At 33.7% G+C, this 23,727-nt stretch overlaps 1 protein-coding gene across 3 annotated transcripts in view; it reads left to right on the top strand.

The window, feature by feature from the left end:
• The window catches only part of LOC114344998 (tyrosine-protein phosphatase 99A-like), a 67,899-nt gene that overhangs the window by 17,168 nt on the left and 27,004 nt on the right, over positions 1-23,727 (top strand). Inside the window, exons 5-11 of one of the 3 annotated variants that reach the window (XM_028295816.2) lie at positions 993-1,204; positions 2,141-2,272; positions 2,579-2,748; positions 2,848-3,142; positions 6,361-6,929; positions 9,217-9,506; positions 19,942-23,706. In XM_028295816.2, the coding sequence (XP_028151617.2) occupies positions 993-1,204; positions 2,141-2,272; positions 2,579-2,748; positions 2,848-3,142; positions 6,361-6,929; positions 9,217-9,506; positions 19,942-19,994 (1,721 nt within the window). In that variant the 3' untranslated portion in view covers positions 19,995-23,706. Of the gene's footprint in view, positions 1-992; positions 1,205-2,140; positions 2,273-2,578; positions 2,749-2,847; positions 3,143-6,360; positions 6,930-9,216; positions 9,507-19,941; positions 23,707-23,727 lie in introns of those variants that run through there. The other 2 variants (XM_028295819.2, XM_028295818.2) reach the window with 2 other exon arrangements.

Here is a 23,727-nt window from a genome sequence, read left to right on the forward strand (position 1 = left end):
AATCTAACACTGGTTTCTGAGTTTATTGTTGCATCATTGTTTATTATTGTTAGGCTATACAGGGTGTTTCATTAACAATTGTCCACATCGTAACTGGAGAAACCTTAGCACAAAATACGAAGATTTAACCCAAAACACTTAAATAAAATATTCTTCCTTACCGATATACAGAGAGTTTTATTACACATGTTCTAAAATGATTTTGGCCCATGGTTAAAGCACCTTTTAATATTTTTTGTTCAAATTTGACGCACTGTTTACACATGTTAGGATACTTTACCTAGTGTTAAAACATAGTTATAAATATCATCCTCTTGTCTCAATGCGATAGAGTAAGTAGTTTTCAAGTCATTTGCGTTTTAATGTAATGGATTCAATAAGATTATGTATTTTAAACACATAGTCTTATTGAATGTAGTTTAAAGTACATAGTCTTATGGAATCCATTATCTTTAAACGCAAATAACTTGAAAACTACTTACTTTATCGCAATGCGACAAAAGGATATTTATGTAAAAGTAAAAAAGAATCAAAAAACATGCTGAAATGATTATTACGACAGTGGCGTATATTGTGAGGGGGAAAAGGTGCGAAAATGAAGTATATACATATATATATATATATATATATATATATATATATATATATATATATATATATATATATATCCCTACAGCACGGCTCTGGTAACAGCGGAAAACTATTTTTTAAGACTAGTTAAAGTACCCTAACATGTGTAAACTGTGTATCAAGTTTGAACAAAAAATATTAAAAGGTGCTTGAACAATGGGCTAAAATAATTTTAGAATATTTGTAATAAAACACTCTGTATCTCGGTAAGGAGGAATATTTTATTTGTTTTGGGTTAAATCTTCGTTTAAGGTTTCTCCAGTTACGATATGGACAATTGTTAATGAAACACCATGTATATCAATCAAGTAGTTGATTTAGTAAACCTTTTATTATGTTTATACTAAAACAATATTTTTTAGACGATCACTCCCGTGTTAATTTGTTGACAATTAAAGGAGAAAAAGTTTCCACTTACATTAATGCCAACTACATTGACGGTTTTCTAGTTGCCAGAGCTTACATCGGAACTCAAGGTCCGTTGCCATCAACATTTGACTGCTTCTGGAGAATGGTATGGGAACAGAGAGTTACCATAATTGTGATGATTACCAACTTAGTTGAAAGAGGAAGAGTAAGTAGAATTTTTAATTATTATAGTCATATTTAAGTAGTGTGGAATATACCACCTATCTTAGTAAGAAGAAAGGCGAACCTGGTCCAATTATTCAGGGTGTTGGAAGCAGCAGCCTAAAGAATGGGGCTACATGTTAATACGTGTAAGGTATAAGGAAGGTCACAAATAATAATCAAGTAGGAATACCCGAAGATCTAACGTTTGGAACATATACTTTCGAAGGAGTAGGAGAGTTCACATATCTAGGCTCACAAATCAACCAAAGTAATACACTAACTGCAGAAATTAACAGACGTATATATCAAGTAAATAGAGCATACTATGGATTAAAGAAACTTTTAACATCAAACATAGTCACAAAAAGAACAAAAATATTAATATACAGAACTCTAATCAAGCCCGTCCTCACTTGCGGGTCAGAAACGTGGACGATAACAAAAAGTGATGAAGAACGGCTGGGCTGTTTTGAACGTAAAATCCTCAGACATACCTATTAAGGCGTATAGGAAAACGGATTATGGCGTAGACGCTATAATTTTGAGCTTTACTGTCTTTTAGTGAGCCTAGTATTGGTAGGTCTATCAAAATAAACAGGCTGTGGTGGCTAGGCGTCTTAGAGAGAATGAATGAGATGGAGACGTCGAAACACATTTATAGCCAGATACAGGATGGAGTGAGGAGAAGAGGTAGGCTCAGAGCACGATTAAAGGACCAGGTGGAAGACGACTCACGAGTATTAAGAGCACGAAATTGGACAACCAAGGCGAAAGAAAGGAAGGAATGGAAGCTGATTCTAGAACAAACCAACCACCATGGGTTGTAGAGCCTATGATGATGATGAAATATACCACGTTGTATATAATATGATCTTAGTTTTATCATACACTTATCAGGTCATTTTTATATTGATTTTTTGTGTTTTGTTATTTCCAGAGGAAGTGTGATATGTACTGGCCAAAGGAAGGTACTGAAACATATGGAATAATTCAAGTAAAATTGGTTAAGGAAGATATTATGGCTACATACACTGTTAGAACTCTTGCCATTCGCCACATGAAAGTAAACGTAAGTAGATAGTTGTTCACATTTTAGTTGAGTTTATTGTTCTCCTCTGCTGCTCCCTTTCCCCCTGGGAAACAACAGTTCTATTCAGATTGCCACCGGATTCGTGTTTACAAAATTTGTAAGAAGTAACTGGTGTAGAGATTTCGATCTTCGTGTTATAAAATAATGCCCCTTCGGGGGGACAGAGAAGAGGCTGCTCTATGAAGATTTTCGTGGGTGAACCATCTCCTTTTCGAACGTTTCTTCTTATTGTTCTTGTTTTATGGTATTGTAATAATTTAATATACTAAAAATTACCTTTTCTAGTTCAAGAATAAGAAGAGGGATATTTCCGCTGAAAAAATTGTCTACCAATATCATTACACTAACTGGCCAGACCATGGAACTCCCGATCATCCATTACCAGTTATTAATTTCGTTAAAAACTCTTCTTCGGCAAATCCACCTGATAGCGGACCCATTATTGTACATTGCAGGTAAGTTGGAAGCCATACAACCATACAATATGCACAATCATGCATACATACACACTGACATTGTATATTCAGTATTATTAACTAATGAAATGTTAACAGTGCTGGAGTTGGTAGAACCGGAACCTACATAGTGCTTGATGCCATGCTTCGCCAAATTAGAACCAGAGGCGAAGTCAATATCTACGGGTTCTTGAAGCATATTCGGGCACAGCGTAATTTCCTAGTTCAGACAGAAGAACAGTACATTTTTATCCATGATGCACTTGTAGAAGCCATTGAATGCGGTGAAACCAACATTTGTAGGGAAAACTTCCCTAGATATGTATCCGCCCTACAGAACGTAAATTGTGAAGAGAAAGATGAATTATGGAAACCTCTTGATGCCCAATTCAAGGTAAATAAATTCGTTTACATAAATACTATTTTTTTCTAATACAGGATTTTCCCCGAAAATACTGCGTTCCTTTAAGGTATGGATATATACACAATGTAGAACAAAAAAGTCCCATAACATTTTTTTCTAAAGTTAACCGTTTCCAAAAAAAAATTACATTGTTCTCCATATAAGCTAACTTTTATTTTCATAAAATTAAATAATCTGGCATCACTGTACAAGAACTGTTTGTGACTTAGGTTATTGACATCAGAAATTTAGGTCAGACAGGTAGACACCTGCAAAATAATTATACCACCCCATGTTTAAAAATTAAACAAAATAAGAATTTGTTTGTTTGTTGACGAGGAAGACAGGGTTTAAAATACTAAAGGCCCATGCTGCAACTATTTTTGAATTGTGATCTATCCTTAGATTTTTGTATACATAGTTCTCAGATTTCAATTTGCATACCAAAATGTATTTTGGTTTTTTGGCCAAACGGTTGAATTTAGAAAAAAATGTTATGACTTTTTTGCTCTACATGGTGTCTTCTACCTATACCTTTAAAGAACGCACTATTTTCGGGGACACACTGTATATGCGTATATGTATTCTACAAATTGTAGGATCTGATTTACTATTTTTGATCAATTTTATTAATTAATCTAAGTAAAGTAATTTCACATTAGCTTAAATTTTACCTTCGAGATATTTTAAAATTGAATTACGTCAAAAGTTTGAATCGACCGCGATTTGGGGAGTGGTCTTTTAACACGCTGACCGCGCTACAGCGCATATATGGCCCATATCGATTTCTGGTCAGGTGCGCACCATCGCATCTCTGCTGGTGTGCGTTTTTAATAACTTTTTTGTTTTTAAAGTTTTTAAAACAATATGGTTTTATAGGCGAATCAATAAAGCACTACGGCCTTACCTCCGAAAAAAAAAACGACAAGACGGATCTTAATAATTCTTTTTGCATTCGATTCGTGAATGCGCCAGGAAACTTTGTGACCTCTAGCCATGAGATAATATTGAAAAACTGCATACAAGAAATGCATTCTTAAAGTGCCTCTCAAACAGACAATAAAAAATTCAGAGCTCATAACTTATCGGCGGAAATGAGTTCAATTCTGTTATTTGGGGGTTTTTGGGGTCGCTGAAAACGAATATGATGTCGTAAGTGATCTCCGGAGTACCTGGTGCCCAGGGTACCTACTGTTTACCTCGTCTTGTGGAGTTTTCGGCGAATTCATTAAAAAATTAGTCAAAAATCATTAATCGGGGGTTTTGGGGTAGCTAACGACGAATATGACATCGGAAGTGATCTCCGGAGTACCTGGTGTCCAGGGTACCTACTGTTTTCCTCGTCTTGTGGAGTTTTAGGCAAATTCGTTAAAAAATTAGTCAAAAATCATTACTCGGGAGGGTTTTTGGGGTCGCTAACGACAAATATGACATATGAAGTGATCTCCGGAGTACCTGGGTGCCCAGGGTACCTACTGTTTACCTCGTCTTCTGGAGATTTTGGCAAATTCGTTAAAAAATTAGTCAAAAATCATTAGTCACGAGATAAACAGAAGGTACCCTGGGCCCCAGGTACTCCGGAGATCACTTCCGATGTCATATTCGTCGTCAGCGACCCCAAAAACACCCTGAGTAATCATTGACTAATTTTTTATTGAATTTGCCGAAGACTCCAGAAGGCGAGGTAAACAGTAGGTACCCTGGGCACCAGGTATTTCGGAATTCACTTCCGATGTCATATTCGTCTTTAGCGACCCCAAAAATCCCCCAAGTAATGATTTTGACTAATTTTTTAATGAATTTGCCGAAAACTCCACAAGACGTAAACAGTAGGTACCCTGGGCACCAGGTACTCCGGCGATCACTTACGACGTCATATTCGTTTTCAGTGACCCCAACAACCCCCGAGTAACAAAATTGAACTCATTTCCGCCGATAATTGACGGGTTCTGATTTTTTTTGTTTGTTTGAGATGCACTTTAAGAATGCATTTTTTGTATGCAGTTTTTCAATATTATCTCATGGCTCGGGGTCACAAAGTTTCCAGGCGCATTCACGAATCGAATGCAAGAAGAATTATTAAGATCCATCTTGTCGTTTTTTTTTTTCAAAGGTTCAGTGCTTTATTGATTCGACTATTGTTGACTAATTTTTTCAATGTGTCCGGACTTGTTCTCTCCAGTCGTCCCTTGTTCTCGTTTCTTTGGTGTCAGTCCGGACAACATCAAACCACTTCCTTCGTGGTTGTTGTGTTATTTTGGATCTCTTATACATCTCCTTTAGCTCCTGGTTTGTTCTGCGCTATTTTCCGTTAGCCTCCTTTATACCAGAAACTTTTTATTGTCCAAGTTTCACATGCATACAATACCGTTGGTCTCACTATTGTTTCATAAGTTCGAATTTGACTTCACTGGACATGTTTTTTACCTTCAACTGTGCATTTAATAATCCTGCTGCTTTGCTACCTTTTAACGACTGTTTATCTATTTCTCTTCGCCTAACCTATTTGTAACTCCGAGATACTCAAATTCTAGTCTTCTTCTTTTGGCATCATAACCCTGGACGGGTCTTTGCCTGTCCGGCTATGCCCTTCCATTCAGATCTCTCTTATGCCCTTCTCAATTGTTTTACATTCAAGATTTTCAGGTCGCCTTCCACATCATCCAATCATCTCTTTCTGGTTCTTCTTTTTCTCAAATTCTGTTACCTTCTCAAATTTATACTCTTTCTCATTCGTCCTTAGAGTGATCCATTTATTTTCTTCTTATGGCGCGTCCGCATTGGTAAATTTTTCGTGCGTATTGAACTAATAGTTCGTCGCAAGAATTTGCTACGCAAATTTTTACCAGTGAGAACGCGGTGCTCAAATCATTTGATCTTCGCTCAAAACCGACAACCGATGGAGCGTGTGCGTTGTGTGCGTCGAAAATTCTTGCGTCCGGTTTATGCGACGAACACGTCCACACTAGTACAATTTACTTCGAGAACACAAATATTTACAAATATTTTAAAATAAAACGTCAAATAAAATTGTGGCCTATTCCCAACAAAAACAGTAAACTGCATTGTTTTCTGTTATGTCAGTTTTACTTTTCAATTTGTGTATCTCTTAACGTTAAGTATATAGCGGATTCATATCAGATTTATTTATGAAGATTCTTCAAAATTGATTTGTGGATAAAATTACTAAGATATATTTTTAATTGCAGCTAGTTACCAGCTTCGTTCCTAAAGACTTCCACCTTGTCTCTGCCAACAAACCTGTGAATCAGCCAAAGAACAGATGCGCAATAATTGTTCCAGTAGAAAGTTCCAGAGTCCACTTAACTCCAAAGCCTGGTGAAGATGGATCTGATTATATTAATGCCAGCTGGTTGCAAGGTTTCCACAACCTTCGTGAATTCATCATCACGCAGCATCCATTCAAGCACACCGTATACGATTTTTGGCAGATGGTTTGGGATCATAACGCACATTTGATAGTCTTCATAAGCTTCATCGATAATTCCGAATATGAAGCTTTCTGGCCTGTTGGAAACGAAACCATTGAAACTGATACATATATTTGCCAACTAACACACGAACATAGCACCTCTAACTATTACATTAGAGAATTTTTGATGAAATCTGTTCAGGACGATTATGAGATTCCCATTAAAATGCTTCATTGTGTAAATTGGCCTCATCAGGTTCCTAAGATCAGTGAGATGTACCATTTACCTACATTCGTATTAGAAATGCAGAGAGTTCAAAATGGACCCATCGTTGTTGTCGATCGGTATGTATTACTAATGTTTTTTTTCTTATATTATCTAGTCTACGCCATTAGATTCTACTATTATTTTCATTTAAAACATTCATCTGATTTGTTGTTGTTCTATTGAGGCTATTGTGCAGATTTTAAATTGGAATAAATAAAATGAAAAAAAATCTCATTACAAATATATCCTTTATTCGTTTAGTTAATCATGTTTTCCTTCTTCCAGTGTCGACTCCACTAATGAAGGTTGCCTTAACCATTGCAAATTAGTCTCTATCTTCTGTATTTCTTAAAAGCACCTGTGTTCAACCCGGTCCAGTCACGAATGTTTTTCAGTCATGATATTTGTCGTCTACCAGGACCTTTTTTCCTTCGATTTTACCCTTCATAATCAGCTGCAACAACTCGTACTTATCATTTCTAAGTACAGTGGAACCCCGATAAGTCGGCCCCCGATAACCCGGAAGTCCGGCTAACCCGGACCGATTTTCATCAGACAAAAATTTAACAAATAAACAATTTAAAAATTTTATCAAATAAAAATGTATGTAGGCCAAATAATATTTCAGAGATAATGTGTATTTGTGTAATTTGAACACATAAGTACAATAGTAAAAATGATTCATGCACACGGCGGCAGCCAGAGCGACCGTCTCAGCTTATCGGAAAGAACAGACACCTGTCTGTATTCCTTTTTCTTTATTTATGTCAAACTGTCTTAGCATTGTTTAAAAAAGACGTGACTATTTAAAAATTCTTGTATTGTGTGTAGTACAGCCTATTAATCACTTCCGTTCTGTAATGTAATCGTGCTTCAGATTGTGTTTGCTTTGTCTACGTAATGGTAACAAAACGTAAAAATGTTGCAGTGACAATGGAAAAGAAACTAGAAACATTATTTAGGATTGATAAAGACGAATCTTTAAAATAAATTTATTGCAGCATCATAATATGATATTATGCTACCATAGGTCTGGACCCCGCGTATGAAAAAAAAATTTAATTAATAGCAAGCTAAAAATTTATTAATAGCTTAAGGGTGTCTAGTCGGATAAACTTTGATATATGAGAACACTGGAACAGGGGCAGTTTTAATTGTGGAACAGGTCAAAAATTTGGAACGGTCAGAACACGAAAATGGCACATTTGTTTTGTCCGACAGAACAGACATAAACTCTCCGAACAGAGATTAAACTCTCATGCAAAAATCAGACTGCTATTTATCACCTGTCATAATTCCTGTCATTTGACATATTCTACATGTTCCACTCATTAAAACGCCAATTTGGTGATAAATAGCAGTCTGATTTTTGCATGAGAGTTTAATTTCTGTTCGGAGAGTTTAAGTCTGTTCTGTCGGAAAAAATACATGTGCCGTTTTCGTGGTCTGACCGTTCCAAATTTTTAACCTGTTCCACAGTTAAAACTTCCCCTGTTCCAGTGTTCCCATATATTAATGTTTGTCCGACTAGACACCCTTAAGCTAATAACAAATTTTCAGCTTGCTATTTATCAATTTTTTTTTGTATGCAGGATCCAGACTTACCATATTATGGTGTCGGTACATCTCTACAGTATGACTGAGTTTTTTACCAAGAAATGAACAAAACTCTACACTCTATACAACTATACGTAATTTAGATGTGTACTGTGCATATGTGTTTCATGTTTTTGTAATTGTAATGGAGGTTATTTATTAATTTTTACTATATTCTCCGGCTAACCCGGATTTTCGATAACCCGGATCGGCCGCGGTCCCGATTAATCCGAGTTATCGAGGTTCCACTGTATGTATGTGCCCTAAATTTGCTGTCTTTGGCCTTTTAATGGTGGTCAAAAGTTCTCTGTGTCTTCCCATTATGTGCAACACCATTTCGTTCGTAATATGATCTCTCCGGGTATTTTCAAAATTCTCCTAAAAAGCCACATCTCAAAAGCTTCCAGCTTTCTCATTAAGTCAACATTGACAGTTCAAGCTTCGGCACCATAAAGAAGAATAGAGTGGATATAACATTTTAGCATTCGATATTGGAGTCTATGGTTACTCAAAAATACTGCTCTTGATTTCTCTATTCTGGATCGAATTTCTTATTTCGGATTTAAAGCTTTCGTAATCGAGACTCATCTCGTATTTCATTTTGTCCATTTGTTCAATATCTTCATTTTTAATCTGGATCCTTGTAATGACTTTGCCCCTCTTACTGATAACCATGGTTTTTGTTTTCTTTGTTTATTGTTAAACCAAACTGTTCCTCAGTATTTTTAATGGATTTGAATAATTTATTTACGTAAATATTTCTTTTAGCTTTGGAGGTACTGAAGCTGCAACTTTCTGTGCATTGACAACATTGAAAAAACATCTTATCTACGACAATAAGATTGATGTTTACATGTATGCCAAACTATATCACAACAAGAGGCCTGGCATCTGGATATCAAGTGATGATTACATGAGACTCCACATGTGCGTCCAAGCATTATGCAATCCACCAGAACCCGGAATAGTTGAAGCTGCTCCCGACTTATACTCCTTAGCCAATGGTAACATCAATGCTCCGTCAACATCTCGAGACTGTATTCGAATACCTCCTGAAGGTATGGAAGCTGATTCTGCTGTCCTTTAAAATGCTTTTGACATCCATCTTTCTTGTATATCAATGTGTAGTTTGTAATGTTCCAGTGTATGTTAAGTGTATAAGTTTCTGTGTCTGCAACAGGACGTTATTATTTTCACAGGTAGCCAAAGTAGATAAAATATGCTTGAATTTATTGGTAAGTGGTGTTTTTATTACATATTTGCAGTGTCTAATTTTTTAATTGATGGATTCGACTAATTGTCGAATTCGTCGAAGACTAAGTGTCTAATTTTTTATATACAATTTGTTTATGATTATTCTTCAATTTTATTGACAATTAACTTATAAGTGCTATAAATAATTACTGTCTTTTATTTTTCTAATAAAAATCGAATACAAAGAATAACAACTAGTGACATGTTTCTATCTACTTTATTATAGACTAAAACTAAACTATACTCAACTAAAAACATAAAGTGCACTACCTGTTCACTACCCTTTCACTACCGGAGTTAACCAATGGATCATTTAATTTTTAATGTATTCATTTGAAATAATAGAAAAAAATTTGATAGATGTCCAAAATCATGAAATTTACAAGAAAAAGGAATTACTGGGAATCACAAGGGCTATGAGGGGCACACCAACAGCAATTATGAAGGCCCTACTGGATCTCTCTCCCTTCCATATAATTGTAAGTGGTGAGGCGAGGATAATCTACACTGCAGAAATCAAAGTCAGAATCGAAAAAGCACGTTCTAATTTTATGAAAATGAAAACGGTCCTATGTAGCAAAGATTTAACATTAGCTCTTAAAGTACGCCTAACAAAATGTTACGTATACAGTGTACTCTACTATGGAGTGGAATCATGGACGTTAAACGTAGAGACAATGAGACGACTTAACGCCTTTGAAATGTGGTTCTATAGAAGAATTATGAGGGTTTCCTGGGTAGATAGAGTTACGAACAACGAAGTACTGAGAAGAATAGGTAAAGAGAAGGAAGTTGAACTTACAATTAAGGAAATAAAAGTACATTATCTCGTACATGTGATGCGGGGCGAGAAGTATGGCATCATGCGACTCATAATGCAAGGAAAGATAGATGGCAGAAGAAGCATCGGAAGAAGACGAATTTCATGGCTGAAGAACCTGGGGGAATTGTTTGGATGTAGCTCAAAACGACTATTTAGATCTACTGCCTCAAAAATTAAAATAGCTATGATGATTGCCAACCTCCGTAACGGAGATGGCACCTGAAGAAGAAGGCGAGGATAGGATATTATTTTCTTCTTCTAATGGTGCTACAACCCTTTGTGAGTCTTGGCCTGCTTAACAATGTTCTTCCATTCTGCCCTATGGGATACTTTCGTTCGCCACTACCTGATGTTCATGGTTTTAAGATCTTCTTTCATGTCTTATATCCATCTCTTACGGGGCCTTCCTCTTGTTCTATTTCCTTGGAGCTTCTATCTCTGGATTACTTGTACAGCTCGATTATCTGGTATTATTTCTAAGTTGCCTAGTCAATTTAGTCTTTGTGACTTTATAAATCTAACAATATCTGCGCTCTCCATTAGTTCATCCAGCTCGCAGTTAATTTTAATTCTCCACGAACCATCGCTGCAATGGGTTGGTCCAAATATCTTTCTTAGTATTTTGCACTCAAATATTCTCAGTTGATTTTCTTCAGTAGCTGAGTGAGGGTCCACGTTTCACGTCCATATGACTAATTACTGTTTTGTAGATTCTAAGCTTAGACCCACGATTCAGTAACTTACTTTTCATTAAGTCTTTGTATGTCTTATTACCGTTAAGAATCCGAGCTTTTATTTTTTGACCGGTGTTGTTGCTGTTATTTATTATTGAGCCAAGGTAGGGAAAAGTGTAGGCATATTCACAGGTATGGTTGTCTAACTTCAGATTCTCATGTTAATTCGACTTTGTGCACTACATATACTTTGCTTTACATTCATTTATACAGGGTGTTTCATTGGGAAACGGAAATACTTTAATTGTGAATAGAGGTCACCGAGGCGGTTCTAGGTATACTACAGTTTTTACCCTACCGACTTTTAAAACCGAGTAACAGGGTGTTTGATCGATTTTGTCAATTTATTTCCTAAGCCATAACTTTAGAACCACCCTGTACATTTTTTTTGTTATTTAGTACACATGTGTCTCATCCAAAACCCAAACGACCGACATACTAATCACACGAAAAATCCAGGTCCGGATTAACAAAAAATTAAAAAGTAATTGTGACCTTAAAACAACACCCTGTATATTGAAATTATGAAAATCTGTTTGCATATTTGAAAAGAGCACAAAAAACTAAGTCTAATCGTTTGCTTAAATTTTTTAAGAACTCTGACATTAAAAAGCAGGTATTATTAACTTTTAATTATAAATTATTAAAGCTATTGAATAAATACTCATTTTAAAATGAATCAATACTTATTTACCAGAGTGGAACGACCCAATTATTAATCACAAGAAAAATCCAGGTCCGGATTAACAAAAAAACATAAAGTAATTGTGATCTTGAAACAACACTCTGTATATTGAAATTTTCAAAATTTGTTTGCACATTTGAAAAGACCACAAGAATCTGAGTTTATCGGTTTGCTGTGAAGGAAATTTAATGAATTTAATTTAATTTTGAAATTGTATTGATACTGTTAAGAACACTGAAATTAAAAAGCAGATTTTTAAGCACTTTTAACAATAAATTATTAAAGTTATTAATAAATTAAATACCCATTTTAAAAACAATCAATACTTATTTACGACATTAGAACGACCCACTCAAAAATCCAGGTCCGGATTAACAAAACAATATAAAGTAACCTTGAAACAACACCCTGTATATTGAAATTTTCAAAATCCGTTTGCACATAGGTATGAAAAGAGCAGAAAAAACTAAGTTTACTCGTTCGCTTCAATTTTTTGGCCAGACAATGTAATGAATTTAATTTTGAAATTGTCAGAATTTTTAAGAACTCTGGGAACTCATAATAAAAATTTTCGATATAATTTCAAAAGTAATGTCATTAAATTGTGTGCACAAAAAATTAAAGCGGCACATTAAACTTAGTTTTTCGTACTATCTTCAGGTGTGCAAACGTATTTTAAAAATTTCAATATACAGGATGTTTTTTCAAGGTCACAATTACTTTGTATTTTGTTGTTAATACGGACCTGGATTTTTCTTGTGATTAGTAAGTGAGTCTTTCTAACGCAGTAAATAATAACTGAATATTTTTAAAATTAGTGTTTATTCAGTAACTTGAATGATTTATTATTAAAAGTGCTTTAAAAAACTGTTTATTAATTTTTTGGGTTCTTAAAAATTTGAATATATTTAATTTCAAAATTAAAGTTAATACATTTAAAGTGAACCGATAAACTCGGATTTTTGTGGTCTTTATTCAATATAAAATTCAATATAATTTCAAAATTAAAGTCAAAAAATTGTCTGGCAGAAAAGTCGAAGCGAACCATTAGACTTAGTTTTTTGTGATCTTCTCAAATATTCAAACAGATTGTCAAAATTTCAATATACAGGGTGTTGTTTTAAGGTCACAATTACTTTATCATTTTTTGTCAATCCGGACATGGATTTTTCTTGTGATTAGTATGTCAGTCGATCGGGTTTTGAATGAGACATATGTGTACCTAATTTTAAAAAATATACAGGGTGGTTCTAAAGTTATAGCTTTGAAAAGAAATGAGCAAAATCGATAAAATACCCTGTAACTCGGATATAAAAGTCGGTAGGGCAAAAAATTTAGTATACCTAGAACGGCCTCGGTGACCTCTATTCACCATTAAAGTATTTCCGTTTCCCAATGAAACACCCTGTATATAGACCAAATGTAGCAGCTTCTCGTTTCAGCTCTAACTTTTTCGCTTAATACCCTTTGATTGCGGTTTGTTATGGCAACATCATCCGCATATGCGCATATTCGCGTAGATCTTGTATTAATACAGCCGTTCATATCCAATTTTCTAACAACAGCTTCCAAAGTTAGATTGAAAAGTGTCGTTGATACGGCATCACCTTGAGTATAGGATATTATAGACTGCGAAAAAACCTGAGTAATGTACTGATTAGATCTTCTTCTTAGGTTTCTATCATCCATTTTTGACATAGGCCTCTCCTAATCCAGTAAGATCGGTTTATAACCAGACTGTCTCCATGAAAAATTCCATTCTCTGGTCTGGCCAGCCGCAAGAGATGCTATCAGTAACAAACTAGATATGTGCAATGCATACTTCTTTTTCTTCAAGTGCCATCTCCGTGACGGAAGTCGGCAATCATCATAGCTATTCGGACTTTAGAGATGGTTGCTCTGAAAAGTTCATTTGATGTACATCCGAACCATTCTCTCAGGTTGCGCAGCCACGATATTCTGCGTCTCCCTATGTTTCTTTTTCCTTGAATCTTTCCCTGCATAATCAATTGGAGCAAGTTGTATCTCTCTCCGTAGGCAATATGTCCGAGATATTCTAATTTTCTTGTTTTGATGGTATTTAAGATTTCCATTTTTTTATTCATCTTTCTCAGAACCTTGAATTTTAATAACTCGTTTCTTCAGTTTCTGAACCGTGCTTAACTCCGTAAAATTTTATTTACAAAGCAAGGTGGATTCCACTGGAAACAACTATATCAAGGGATATGTATGCACATTAAATCAAACAGGTACTCAAAATAAACTATCACCTCTCTTTACTACAAATTGTATATATAAGTGAAGAGTTGATTGCAGATTAATAGCTAAAAGTTAATTAATTGTGAGAATGGCTTTTGTGAATTCATGTTTTTATGTGTATTGAATACTTGAGTTTACTGTGCATTAATTTCTCAAGTTTACTGTTCGTCTTTGGGCATAGATAAAGACTGACAGTCAAACTCAGAAAAATTTTCATTAAGTTTTGCTCTGGAGATGGAAGTTCACTATTTGTATTCAATATTTTGTATAAAAGGCTATTAATATTCTTTTTGTAACCATATCCTTGTTCATGTTAGCAAAAAATCTACTTTGGGTACATGTGTCATATTTAACACAGTGTCTGGATAGTGACATTTTTAATGCTCAGAGGATTTACTTTTTGGGTTGAATGTTTCGCTTTTTGTTAAGGTTTATATTGTCGAATACAGCATTATACATGTTACTTTTATTGAAAGTGTACAAGGAGATCAAAATGAATCTGCTACAGTCGAACCCGCTTATTAGAATACCTGTTAAAAGAATATCCCGGTTTAAGGAATAGAAATTTGAGGACCCGAAACGTTTCTAGTAGCCACCAATGATCGGTTATTACAATATCCCGGTTTTAGGAATATTTTTGCTTGGCACGAAGGGTTTTCCAATAAGCGGGTTCGACTGTATTATATAATTTTTCACATGCTTTTAAGACATTCTTTTATTAACCCAACATAGCATAATGTTTAACAGCTTTGAATCATTCATTTTGATTTTTAATTATAAATTGAAAATAATTTCAACCCCATACATACTGGATAAAAAATCTTAAAAAGGATCATCAAAGGGAAATCACAATATACTTATATTAATACTAATAAAAGTTCAAAACTAAAGACCTAAATGTTTCGATAATTGTTTAGTTATGGAAAGTTATTCAAAAAAATTGTTTAGGATCCAAAAAAAATTTAAAATTTGGAGTCAAATCCATAATTTTCCAGCAGGTTCTATCATTCGTTACCTCACTACTACATCAAGACAACTCAAATAGAAAACTTTTATTTTACAACAGTTATCTAGTTGTTGCATGAGTAGACTTTATACAAAAATCCCAGTTATATACTTGTCGCATTATACATTTTTTGTGTTCAGCCTTGTTCACATTAAAAAAAATTAAAAGTAGTAGAAATTACTTTTTTATTACTTATGTTAAAATTACAGGAATAATTAAAATCAGAAAAGAACGAAAAATAAAAAAATTTAATTATTTACAAAAAAAAACGTTTCAACAACCCTTGGTCACTCCTGGCCGTAAGCCTCCGCTTGGAGTTTCCATTTAATTTATCTTCTACTACCTGGTGCTGTTGTCTTCTCGTCTTTTCTTTCACATCGTCAAGCCATCTTTTTAGAGGTCGACTCACATTTCTCTTATTAGTCCAGGGCGCATCTGTTTTGAGATGGACGTTGAGAGGTGACTCAAATTTTTTTGCAGAAATTGCTTGAAAATAAATTAGATTATAATATTTGAGTTATCCTCCCTCTCAAAAAGGTCCGGAACATTGTTTAAATAATCAAAATGGCAAAAAATTAAGGAAAAATTCGATTTTATTCTTCGTTTTTTGATTATAACTTTAAAAGTATTCATTTCCGACAAAAGTTGTACTAACATAAAAGTTGCGTAATTAAATTTCCTACAATATTGAATTGGTTAAAAATTTAAAAAATTGTCACCCTAGTTGCAAAATAGCAATAATTGCGAAAAAAACATACAAAATCAAGTATTGGCATTTTACGTTTTTCAACCATTTATGCTACACTTAGGACCTTCATGTTTCATCCAGAAAAACTTTATGATACAGTAAAACAATACTGTAAATTTCATTAAGATCGGTTTAATAGATTTTGCAAAATAAATTTCGCAATCCAGCTTTCGCAAAAAAAATTCATTTTTTCAAAATGTTACAGGACCGAAAATAAAGCAGATAACAAGTTGAAATTTTTTTTGCTTATAAAAGTGTACTGTACCTTTCATTTGCAATTAAAAATTAAAATTAAATTGCAAAATTAAAATCGATTAATTACCACGGCGTCAGGAAATTTTTTAAATAAACATTAATTTTTGGTGCTACGCGCAGGACAGCGGTGTTCGATTCACACAAGTTGATTTCCGCCAAAATTTCTTCCAATCTTTATCTAATATATTATTTTCTTACTTTATATTTTGTTGTATTTTAATATTTTAATTCCACAAAAATCAAACTAATTTTATTATTGTTTGTGAAATATTGTTTAAACAATTCCATATATTTAAAAATAATAAACTTTTATTCTCTAAGTTAAAATATATGAACAAAGAAAGTTTTTGCTAATAAAAGTGTTATTTCAAAGGATAGAGTATGTGTTTTTATTTTGCAATAAACAAATTTATTTATTTACATCGAAATGTAATAAAAATTAAAATGTATCAATCATTATCAAAGGTCATTGGAATGACCAATCAGAGCAAACTATCCGCTGTCCTGCGCGTAGCACCAATAATTAATGTTTATTTAAAAAAATTCCTGACGCCATGGTGTTAATCGATTTTAATTCTGCAAAATTGCAAATGAAAGGTACAGTACATTTCTATAAGCAAAAATAAATTCAACGTGCTATCTGCTTTATTTTCAGCCCTGTAACATTTTTAAAAAATGAGTTTTTTTGCGAAAGCTGGATTGCAAAATTTATTTTGCAAAATCTATTGGACCGATCTAAATGAAATTTACCGTATTATTTTACTGTATCATAAAGTTTTTCTGGGTGAAATATGAAGGTCCTAAGTGTAGCATAAATGGTTTAAAAACATAAAATGCGAATACTTGTTTTTGTATGGTTTTTTCGCAATCATTGCTATTTCGTAACAAGGGTGACTATTTTTTAAATTCTTAACTAATTCTATATTGTAGGAAATTTATATACGCAACTTTTATATCAGTGCAACTTTTCTCGGAAATGAATACTTTTAAAGTTATAATCAAAAAAACGAAGAAAAAAATCGAATTTTTTCCTAAATTTTTTGACATTTTGATTATTTAAACAATGTTCCGGACCTTTTTGAGAGGGAGGATAACTCAAATATTATTATTTGATTTTATTTTCAAGCAATTTCTGCAAAAAAATTTGAGTCACCTGTCAACGTCCAAATGTACTAATATTTTTACAGATGCGCCCTGGTCTATATGTATTCTATGGTCAACATGCCCTACCTAAGACCACTTCAATGAAGCAGCACATTGTGTTATGTCATCTACTTTTGTTCTACGTATTTCTTGATGTATGATATGTTTACATCTACTGGTAAACTTATCCCAAAACGAAAGATTTTGAATTATCTAGTTGTAGTATTGAGGTGACGAATTAAAAAATGGATCTAAAGCAGCTTCTCTGAAGAATTGACTTGGAAATATACTAAAAATTCTCATAACTTTACATATTGAAGTATGCTTCTTTTCGTATCACATTCGGCTACTTTTTGTCATTATTTTTAATAATTCAATGTTATGTCTGTTCAGCTGCCATATCTTTATGAAACCAGATATCGAAAGAATTTTTTTGACATGATATTTTACTGTCTATGTTCCAATAATATAAGAGTCCTCTTCCATATTCCTTTAGCCCTCATCAGTGTGTGGTGACACTCTAAAATATTGCTAGCTTGCTGTCTCCATTGGCTGTCATCCTGTGCCATGTAGGGTTTTCCCAGAGTCTTCATTTGGTTTGCCCATCGTGTTGGAAATCTTCATCTTGGTCTTCAACCTTTTACCTTTCTACTACCAATAGTTCCATGTTCTCCGTGCTTCTGGCTATGGCCAAAGTAAGTTTACTTTTTTTAATAGAGTCCATGTTTCAACTGCGTATGTAGCAATAGGAAAATTCAAAATTCGCCAATTGATACCGTGTGTGCGGTAGATTATTATTCATTATCCATATATTTTGTGTTTTTCCATATATCCACGTTTTCCTTTCGATAATATAATTTCTCTAATTATATAAATATGTAGTGCACATAGATTTTTAACTCGTATAGATCAATTTACCGTATTGTCTTGATTATATTGAAATTAATGATCATAATCCTAATTATCATCAGAATCATCATTAATGATCATTGATTGTGTATCAACAATCCTGTATTCTATAATTATTTTAAATGTTCTCAGGGGATTTATTTCAGTTTTCGTAATTTTGCATGTTTTTCCTTCTTAAGGGGGAAGTCTACTGTGACAAGGGAAAAACAGGCCGATTTTCCGAATTTTCTAACAAAATATGACTCGTACATTAAATTAAATTAAACCGTCATCTTTATTATATATTCAAGTATTTGTAAAAAAATTTTCAAGTCGAAATATTCAAAATGGCCGTCGTGGCACTCGTTCAAGCGCAGGTCCGTTTTTTTAGGTGCCCAAACGGTGTACATGAAATCTCACGTCTGGGTGATCTGAAACAAAAAACAAAATATGGTTATCATCTACATAGTATTGACTCACGTCTGACGGAGGATTGTGTCGATAGAAAATTTTGGCGCCGAAAAAAATTTCTTGAAATTTTTTTCTATTTTTTTGCTTAAATTTGATGTTATTATTGTTTATAACAATTAAACAAAAAACGATATCAAAAAAATCCTCCGTCAGACGAGAGTCAATACTATGTAGATGATAACCATATTTTGTTTTTTGTTTCAGATCACCCAGACGTGGGATATCATGTACACCGTTTGGGCACCTAAAAAAACGGACCTGCGCTTGAAGGAGTGCCACGACGGCAATTTTGAATATTTCGACTTGAAAATTTTTTTACAAATACTTGAATATATAATAAAGATGACGGTTTAATTTAATTTAATGTACGAGCCACATTTTGTTAGAAAAAAAAAACCGGAAAATCGGCCTGTTTATTCCCTTGTCACAGTAGACTTCCCCCTTAATTGGTGTCTTTTAAATTTATTTTTTGCATAAAAATCTTCCAATTGTTGTTACTCATTGGGCATGTAATTGGTACCGTCTCTGGTTTTTCTCGGCCTTCTTTTATTAGTATATTGCCAAGAAACTTCAATTATGAAGAAACTTTCTAAAACCACAATCTGAGGATAAATTCAAAGAAAAAATTTTAGCATCAATAGATATCTTCGCCACCTATCGACGAAGGCGAAGATGAATAGTTATCTAATTTATTTAATGAGAATTACTTACAATTTTAATTGAAAATACTTTGTATTTCACGTTTCGATTTGCACTTCAATAATCGTTCTCAAAATACAAATTTATGTCATTCATAATGACGTATATTAAACATTTTAATACAGGATTTTAAAAAATATAAAAACGAAATAATTTGTTTTTTTTTGTGTATTGGAAACGATTTCCGAAGTGGAAATCGAAACAAAAAGATAAACGTATTATCAATTAAAATTATGGATAATTCCTATTAAATATAGTAGATAATATATAAATGTCAATAGTTTCAGAACCATATTAAAAGAAAGTGTGTTTCCCCAAATAAGTGTTTTAAACAATTATTTTGCATTGATTTTACTTAAATTTTTAGGTGCATTTTGTTACTTCAATTCATGAACTGATAATGAAAACCGTTTGCTTAAAAATCCACTGTATGTAGCATGTGATTGGGTTTTACAATATTTGTTAAGAAACCTTTGTAGAACCTCTTTGCCTAACACCGCAATTTTTCAATTTTACTCTTATTTTTAGGTCTTAGGAGATACAAGGAACATCCACTGGAGAGTTTAATCTTGACTTATTAAATTTATAATGTACTAACTGTGTATAATGTCTGTCCAGTATAAATATTAACTTTTTATTTTATGGTTTTGTTCGTTTTACGTTTATGCTTCCAAGGTTTCAAATACAAGATAGTCTAACCAACATTAACACTGCAAAATGCCATTCGCATATTAGCTATACAAAACAAGCGTGTATTTGTACATAATGTATATAAATTTTATAAAATAATGTTTACTTCAAAAGCAAACTTTTTTATTTGAGTATTTAACTCACTTACTAAATGTTAATCAAATAAACTAATCAAGCCTAAGGTCGATGGTTTTTGTTTTCTTCACTATTTTTTCCACTCGTTTCTGTTTTTCGTTTTTTCCTCCGTCCGGTCAGTCAGGTATTCTTAGTTTTTTTGCATCGGTTTTAACCTTTTCTAATGACTAGAAGCCGTTGGCTTCTATTTTCTTCGCTATTTTTTTAACTCATCTCTGTCTTTGGTCTTTTTCTCCCAGTCCGGTATCCTTAGTTTTCTTACATAGGTTTTAATTTCCAACTACTTCTTTTTTGGTCTTCCTCTTCTGCACCTTCCGCCCACTCCTCTTTTGCATGTCTGTGGGCATCCTATAAACATGTTCCATCCAACGTGCTCTTTGTACTTTTACTTTTTGTATTATGCTTGGTTGATTGTTGAGCACCAATACTTCCTTACTGGTTCTTCTTTCCCATGTGCCGTCATTGTCCTTTGCTCCTTCATAATATCTTGTGTAAGATCTTTAATTCCTATCGTTCCAATTTTTGCGTATTTTTCTGAGTTAACACCCAAGTTTCGCTGCCATATATAACCAATCGTATTGCACAATCGTTTTGTAAATTCTGACTTTTATATTCTTGGATATTAACTCAGATTTTATTATTTTGTTTAGCGCTCCTACAGCTTTACTTCATTGAGTAATTATTATTTTTCTATTTCAGCATCTTCTTCTTCTTCTTTAGGTGCCGTGTCCGTATTCAGCCGTTAGCCGTCATCATGTTTACAATTTCCTGAAGCACTTTGTATTAGGATATCTTCTAGGAAAGGTTGTGAACAGTGGATCTCCTTGTCTTAACCCCTTCCTTGCCGTAAATGACTCTGATAAACTTTCTTCCAAGATTACTTTATTTAATGTTTCTTTTAAGATCATTTCCACTAACTTAATAAGTTCGGTAGGTATTTCTAACAGATCTATCGTTTTTTATAGTTTTTCTCTATCTATTGAGTCGTATGGCTGCTTAAAGTCTACAAACAGAATGTGCAAACCTATGTTTTGTTCGTAGCTGTTGTGCAATATTTGTTTCATCGTTAAAATCTGATTCATTGTAGATCTGCCTGGTCTAAACCCTTTCTGATATCCACCTATTATTTCAGATTCATACTTTGCTAGTCGGTTTTTTTATTAATAAAGCCAATATCTTATATGCTTCATCTAATATAGCAATTCTTCTATAATTTTGGCATAGGCTTTTATCTTCCATTTTGTGGATCGGACATATGGATACATTTTTCCAGCCTTGTGACAATTTCTTATTTTTTCAAATTAGTTTTATTTTTTGGTTTCTTCATCTACATCTTCCTTGAATATATCTGCTATACCGTTTTCTACTGTTTTCCGTTTTTTTCCTGGATTCTTGTTATTTTTCAGCTGCTTTATAATTTCCTCTATCTCCGGATCTGATGGTTCGTTTACTTCGACCTAATTGTTATTTTACTCTTGTGATTGTATTTCATTGCTATTTTGATTCGAGTTTAGAAGTTCCTCAATGTATTCTGTCCAACTCCCTAGTTTTCTTGGTAAGTCACCACCCAGTTCTTTACTTCTATAGAAGCGTGCGATTACAGGACTCGTAGCTTTATTGACTTTCATCTCTTTGTAAAATGTTCTTAATCCCATTGCTTATCAATGGGTTCCATATCTTGTAACTTCATTTCTTTTTTCTGCAGGTCTGTTTTGTTTTTTTCTTTGCTGCTTCATAACTCTTCCTGTTGTATTCAGTATATTCATATATGTATTTTAGCGTTTCTTCTAGATTCTAATTATTCTCGTTTACATTATGTATCAAACCAATCTTGACTGTGTGCTTTATTTATTTTTCCTAGTGTCTTTTCTGTCGCTTCAGTTATGATCTTTTCTATTTGTGTCCAATCTTGGTCAGTACCTTCGTTTAGAATGGTGTCTTCTAATCTTTTGTTTATTTCTTATTTTAACTGGATTTTGACGTTGTCATCTTTTAGCTCTTTTACATTATAACAATTGTTACATTTAGTTTCTGTTTAGATTTCTTTGGAATTTCTTAGTTTATAGTCGCTACTACAATAAAATGGTCCGCGTTGCTGTCTGTGCCTCAGAAACTTCTAGCATCTTGTTAATACATATATTGTTTTGTATTTTACCCATTTTCTTTTTGTTTAATCTCAAAATCAGATAGTGCGCTCCATTCCCGTTAAAATGGCCTTTTCATCATTCTACTGCACATTTTATTGTTGCGAGTACTCTTCTCATCTTTCTGTAGGAGTAAAAATACAAAACCCATATTAAAAAATGACAAACTATAAATCGAAGTGGCTCAGGGATTTTGATCACAAATTTTGTAGTACATTTTGATTGAATTCACTACACTGTATTTAGTCACTTTTCGTGTTAAATGGTGTCTGATTTTATTTTTGCCGAGCTGGAATTTTCATTGGGGATTCCGTTTTTTCCTTTTCTGTTAAAAAGTTCCATCCTTGTCCATGGTTTTGTATTCCATGTATTATGTTTTTAGTCACTATTTTTGTTATATAATTTATGCATTGTCCCAATTTGTAAAATAGCCAAATTCTTACGTGGGACAGCCAAGTCGTTGTATAATTTAAACACATTTAAGACCGAGAGAAGGAATGCGACGTGTTTGGAGGAATCTGGCAACACTGCCTTACACATCAACTCTTTCTTACCCCACCACTTTCGCCTCGCTGCATAACTCGGTGTCGGTCTGGCAGCCTTCGAAGATAAAGGTCCCGGTCGCTGTTACCGCCAATGTGAAATTCATCCTGTGATACGTTTTTTAAATGTAAAATTGGCATTCATCGTTGGTTAATCAAAGTTTATGGGTAAAAATGTGTATATGTTAACATGTTCGCAAATGGTGTGGAGAAATCAGTGAAGGCCGAACGGAAATTCACGATAAATCTGAAGTCCTCCCACTCCGATATTTTGCGATTTTTTCCGACCATGTTAAACAGATATGCACGTTTACTCATAAACTTCGATTAATTGACGATGGATGTCAATAGGTGAAATCCATTTTGCATTTTAAAAACGTATCACAGCATGAATTTCACATTTGAGGTAACAGCGACCGGGACCTCCACATTCGAAGGCTGCTAGGCCGACACTGAGCACTGTAGCGGGGCGAAAGGGGTGGGGTAAGAGAGAGGGAAAGTAGATGTGTAAGGCAGTGTTGTCAGATTTCTCCCAGCACGTTGCACTCTTTCTCAGCGGCCTAGGGAATCTTTTTTTACGAATGACCCTCTTAGAACAAATTGAAGCATTTTACATCTTGAATCTTTCCTCATGACATGAACAAGATATCTTTATTTGATGACGAAGAAGTGTATATAGATTTAGAGTTAAAGTATGTTTAAAACTGTGTAAATATCTATATAATTTTATAAAGCGGTTTTGCAGTGTTATTGTAAATTGATACTTGTACAAACTCTTCCAATTTATACACATATTATTTAAT

This window comes from Diabrotica virgifera, chromosome 10 (genome assembly GCF_917563875.1).
Source record: "Diabrotica virgifera virgifera chromosome 10, PGI_DIABVI_V3a".
Classification (NCBI taxonomy): Eukaryota; Metazoa; Arthropoda; class Insecta; order Coleoptera; family Chrysomelidae; genus Diabrotica; species Diabrotica virgifera.